Below are 5,549 nucleotides of genomic sequence, written 5' to 3'. Positions count from 1 at the left end.
CTAGCAAACGACACACCCTGTGGTTATCTTGCAGTAAGTATTCGACTATGAACAGGGGGTCCTTTACATTATGCATTGATAGCACATGTTGGATATTGACTTTTGCAAAAACAACAACAAAACTCTAAACAAATAACATTATATAAGTGTCAATTATTAGATCAACTGAAGTACTCAACAATATGTTATGTATAATAATTTGAGTCTGTTTTATATAAATATAGGTCTTGGTTGTCTATACCTTTACAGTATGCGGATACCAAGTCTTATGTGTTGAGTTTCTTATCATTTAATATGTGCTGTGTTAATATGCTCAAAATTCGTTTGTGTTTTAAAATCAACAAACTGATAGATCTACTGTCATTTTTTTTTTAAATACAATTATCTCCTTACAAATCTTGTTCAGCCAAAATCGATTTCAAAATGTTGGTGAAAAGTGTGTATTTTGATGTTTATGAGGCACTTTTGCGCCTGATGCTGCATTATGTAATAACCTGCAATGTGTCCCAGGTCTCCAACCTATATGGCTTACTCAAATCAAAAAGTGGGAATTTTTAGTCTTAACTGCAATTTCAAGCTACTTTATTTGTGCAATTTCATGCTATTAAATTTTACTGAAAAATATTCAATTTTGGTGTGGAAACAGGAGTACCCGTAAGAACCGTGGATACCTGACCATCATGTAGGTTGCCACCTACCAAGCACACATGACCCGATAGCGGGTATTGAACCCTGGTCCCCTAGGTGATGAAAATCGCATGCAAACACGTACGGTATAGGAGTTTTGCATGGCTGCTTTTTAATGTAATTTTAATAAATTGCAATAACTCATTTTTATAAATAATGAAAAATGTATCATGACTTGGGGCAGACTGAAGGATGCATGCACTCACTGATGGAATGCTGTCTTCCATTACTGTAACCCTACTGCTTTGATGTGGTGATTCAGTGATCCCTGTATGTGAACTTCCACAAAATCCACTGTGAAGTTTCTTGGTGAAAAAAAATCAAAATTATTAAATTTCAGTCATAAATAAATTATATTTACAACATGTATAACCAGATGTTAAACACAGAGTTTGGTTTTGGACATGGATAACATGTAACATGTAATGCAACTTTGGTCATTATTGAAAGTGATAAGTTAAGAATTACATAGTCAACTCAGACTGGGATTTATTTTAAAGGGACTTGTTCACAGATTGTTGGCCCAACATGGGCTCAAACCACTAAACTTTGGATTAAAAGGCTACCACATTATCCATTTCCAGTCATTTGTAACTGCCATATTTAAAAAACTTGACTCAATTATTACATTGTCTAAATATGTATTGCACAAGATTGTTTTCTAATCAAAATTTATAACATCAGTTGCTATAATAATAGTATGAAAGTCAAATTTGTATCAACAGCTACAGGCTAAGTTCCTACTGTCCCCTCTAGCAAATAAGCATTACTTTAAGTACTATATTTGTCAAAGACTGTCACTTAAAAAAACTGCACTTAGATGACGTGGTTAACACACAGCCTGCTATTATGTACAGTATTGAATTGACTACAGTGGATTACTAGCAGTCAGAGGTATCTACCATATTTAAGGCTGAAAACAGGATACTTGTTTGAGTATAAGTATTAACGCATCACGTACTGAGAAAACTTGGCATAATGCATGTGAGTAAAGTGTTGTCCCAGATTAGCCTGTGCAGTCTGCACAGGCTAATCAGGGACGACACTTTCTGCTTTTATTACATTTTTCGTTTAAATGAAGTCTCTTTTTTGCAAAAATCTAATTTAGGCGGAAATTGTCGCCCCTAATTAGCCTGTGTGGACTACACAGGCTAATCTGGGACGAAACTTTACGCACATGCTTTATGCCCAGTTTTCTTAGAAAGCGACTCAAGTTCGTGTGAAAATAACTAAACAGCAACTACGAGTTATTTTTCTTTTATTTTAATCTAAATTGAATGTTATTCCATTCAATTTTTACACAAGGTTATACATAAGAAAACAACAACACAATTTTAATTTCAGGAGCATTAAAAAATCCGTACTGAAAAGTTACATGTCTAAAGGTAACAAAAACTTAGCCATTCAGATACAGAAATGATATGCACAAAATTGTGGAACTACATATTTTTCGAGAGATCTACCCAGTATGTAAAGACAAGTTAAAAACAAGATGTGTTTGTGAAACACTATGTCCCCGTATATGACGTTTGACCTTGAAGGATGACCCTTCACCACTCAAAATGTGCAGCTCCATGAGATACACATGCATGTCAAATATAAAATTGCTAGCTTCAATATTGCAGAAGTGACATTACATGAGCAATTTTGACCCATATATTTGACCATGAAGGATGACCTTGACCTTTCACCACTCAAAATGTGCAGCTCCATGAGATACACATGCATGCCAAATGTCAAGTTGCTATCTTGAATATTGAAATATTGCAAGTGTACATTAAATGAGCGATTTTGACCCATATATTTGACCTTTGACATTGAAGGATGACCTTGACCTTTCACCACTCAAAATGTGCAGCTCCATGAGATACCGGTACATATGCATGCCAAATATCAAGTTGCTATATTCAATATTGCAAAAGTTATTGCAAATGTTAAAGTTGGCGCAAACCAACAGACCAACCAACCAACCAACAGACAGGGCAAAAACAATATGTCCCCCACTACTATAGTGGGGGACATAACAAAAGCTTTATGATGTACATGCGTACATACATGAATAAATAAAAACGAGATTTAAACGACACATACAACAGTATGGCATAACGAGATTAGTTAAGTATCATAAACCATAAATCCTGAAAAAGAATTTCTTATAACAAGACAAATCTGAATATAAACAAAATACAAAACAACAAGGTTTCTAAAAAGTCCAAAACAATGTGCAAGCCATTTCTAGGGCCTTTAGGCAAGTGGTTTAAACATATAAACCTAAATGTTAAAACAAGGGCTGTTTGTAAAACATGCATGCCCCCCATATGGGCTGTCCGTTGTACTGGCAGCCATTGTGTGAATATGACTTTTGACACTGTGACCTTGACCTTTGACCTAGTGACCTGAAAATCAATAGGGGTCATCTGCAAGTCACGATCAATGTACCTATGAAGTGTCATGATCCTAGGCAAAAGCGTTCTTTAGTTATCATCCGAAAATCATTATACTATTTTGGGTCATCGTGACCTTGACCTTTAACCTTGTGACCTCAAAATCAATAGGGGTTATCTGCGAGTCATGATCAATCTACCTATGAAGTTTCATGATCCTAGACATATGCGTTCTTGAGTTATCATCCGAAAAATCATTTTACTATTTCAGGTCACCGTGACCTTGACCTTTGACCTAGTGACCTGAAAATCAATAGGGGTCATCTGCGAGTCATGATCAATCTACCTATAAAGTTTCATGATCCTAGGCATATGCGTTCTTGAATTATCTGAAAATCATTTTACTATTTCGGGTCACCATGACCTTGATCTTTGACCTAGTGACCTCAAAATCAATAGAGGTCATCTGCGAGCCATGATCAATCTACCCATGAAGTTTCATGATCCTAGGCGTATGCGTTCTTGAGTTATCATCCGGAAACCATTTTACTATTTCGGGTCACCGTGACCTTTGACCTAGTGACCTCAAAATCAATAGGGGTCATCTGCGAGTCATGATCAATCTACCCATGAAGTTTCATGATCCTAGGCGTATGCGTTCTTGAGTTATCATCCGGAAACCATTTTACTATTGGGTCACCGTGACCTTGACCTTTGACCTAGTGACCTCAAAATCAATAGGGGTCATCTGCAAGTCATGATCAATGTACCTATGAAGTTTCATGATCCTAGGCCCAAGCGTTCTTGAATTATCGTCTGACAACCACCTGGTGGACCGACCGACCGACCTACCGACTGACCGACCGACATGAGCAAAGCAATATACCCCCTCTTCTTCAAAGGGGGGGGGGGGGGGGGGGGGCATAATAATGGGTATTGATGTGTTAAAATTTCAGAAAATAATCATTTAGAACTTGCTTTAGACATCATTTATACAATTAAAAATGAACCATAACCAACTGCAGGTATTTGCATTTGTGCCTTCACAAAATCCAAGTGATATGAATAAAAACTGTTCAAAATCTCACATAAAAAAATGTAAAAATCATGAAAAAGGAACTGCAAAACATATTTACAAGAAAGAAAAACACATTTAAGTTTCAATACCAGCAAACGAATTTAATACTTCTATCACAAAGATTTTGGTAATTACATGTAAATCAACACAATCAAACTATTTCTGCAAGCCCTCTTGGAATGCCTAGCTATTATCTGCCTCACTCTACAAGCTCCACCCAGTCACTTGGCGTCCTGCCATACTGTAATGAGAATTGAAAATAATGCTGGATATATCGGTATACAGGCGTGTGTATCTGGAAGCGTCAAAGGTCAATAAGCCATGAGAATCAATATATGAGGACCTGGGAGGTATTTCTTAGGAACGTTCAAACATCATATGTAAGTGTAGAACGTAAGCATAGTAGCATTTCTATAAAAAAAAATACTTATTATTTCATGTAAAATTACATATTCTTCTATTCTTGTGTAATTCAGGACTTTTTAGAAAATATGGCGGCCTTTTTACCAATATTTTGGAGACGGCACGTGTCCTAAAATGTATAGGAGTAGGATAATAGAGATAAATGATATAAGAGATTCTCAAATAGACCAAATATATAACTTTTAACAAGACGCAATTGTTTATGCGCATGATTTGATAAGTGTTGTGTTCTTAGAAAACTGGGCATAATGCATGAGCGTAAAGTGTCGTCCCAGATTAGCTTGTGCAGTTCGCACAGGCTAATCAGGGACGACACTTTCTGCTTTAACTAGAAATTCGGTAAAAAGGGACTTCCTTTAAACGAAAAAATACCATTTAAGCGGTAAGTGTTGTCCCTGATTAGCCAGACTGCACAGGCTAATCTGGAATGACACTTTACGCACATGCATTTTGCCCAATGTTCACAGAACAAGACACATTTGATATACCGGTAATACAATATTTCAACATGTGTCAGCTAATCTGTCTCTTTTTGACTGCTTCCATGTTTGAAGTACGCTCTAAAATCCATGTTTACAGACAATACGTTCAAATACTCTCCATTAGGTCTACGCCTTTATCCGACTTATTTTTATCAAAGTACCCATGCATAGGAACTTATTTTTATGGCTACGTTTGGTTTATAAAATCCACTTAATTTTGGTCAGTAAAGCAGGGAATAATCTACATGTGCGTCCCGCGTCTATAACGCACAAATATCGAAATAGACGCATCGTTTTAAAATATGTGCGTTCACTCGGACTCAGTGGACGCATTGCTGAACTGTATCCGTTAACGCATACGCGAATCCTGATAGGTACGAACCATCTTGTGTACAAGTCAAAAGTGTAGCAATGAGGGCTTAGTTTAACCGAATGAGGCTTGAAGACTCCAGCAAGTCTTTTGATTGGCTCTAGTCGAGCCGCTGATGTATAATA

The 5,549-nt window shown here is 36.7% G+C and overlaps 1 protein-coding gene across 3 annotated transcripts in view; it reads right to left on the bottom strand.

Moving 5' to 3' along the window:
- The window catches only part of LOC127869412 (branched-chain-amino-acid aminotransferase, cytosolic-like), a 141,354-nt gene that overhangs the window by 121,379 nt on the left and 14,426 nt on the right, over positions 1-5,549 (bottom strand). The window contains exons 11-12 of one of the 3 annotated variants that reach the window (XR_008044555.1): positions 3,656-4,390; positions 1,929-3,516 (exon numbers count right to left, since the gene is read on the bottom strand). Coding sequence is in view for 1 of the 3 variants with exons in the window: in XM_052411963.1 (XP_052267923.1) it covers positions 4,349-4,390 (42 nt within the window). In the remaining 2 variants the exon portion in view is untranslated. Of the gene's footprint in view, positions 1-1,928; positions 4,391-5,549 lie in introns of those variants that run through there. The other 2 variants (XR_008044554.1, XM_052411963.1) reach the window with 2 other exon arrangements.

This window comes from Dreissena polymorpha, chromosome 1 (assembly GCF_020536995.1).
Source record: "Dreissena polymorpha isolate Duluth1 chromosome 1, UMN_Dpol_1.0, whole genome shotgun sequence".
Classification (NCBI taxonomy): Eukaryota; Metazoa; Mollusca; class Bivalvia; order Myida; family Dreissenidae; genus Dreissena; species Dreissena polymorpha.
The sequence above is the reverse complement of the archived record's forward strand: the minus strand, read 5'-3'. Positions and strand labels throughout refer to the sequence as shown.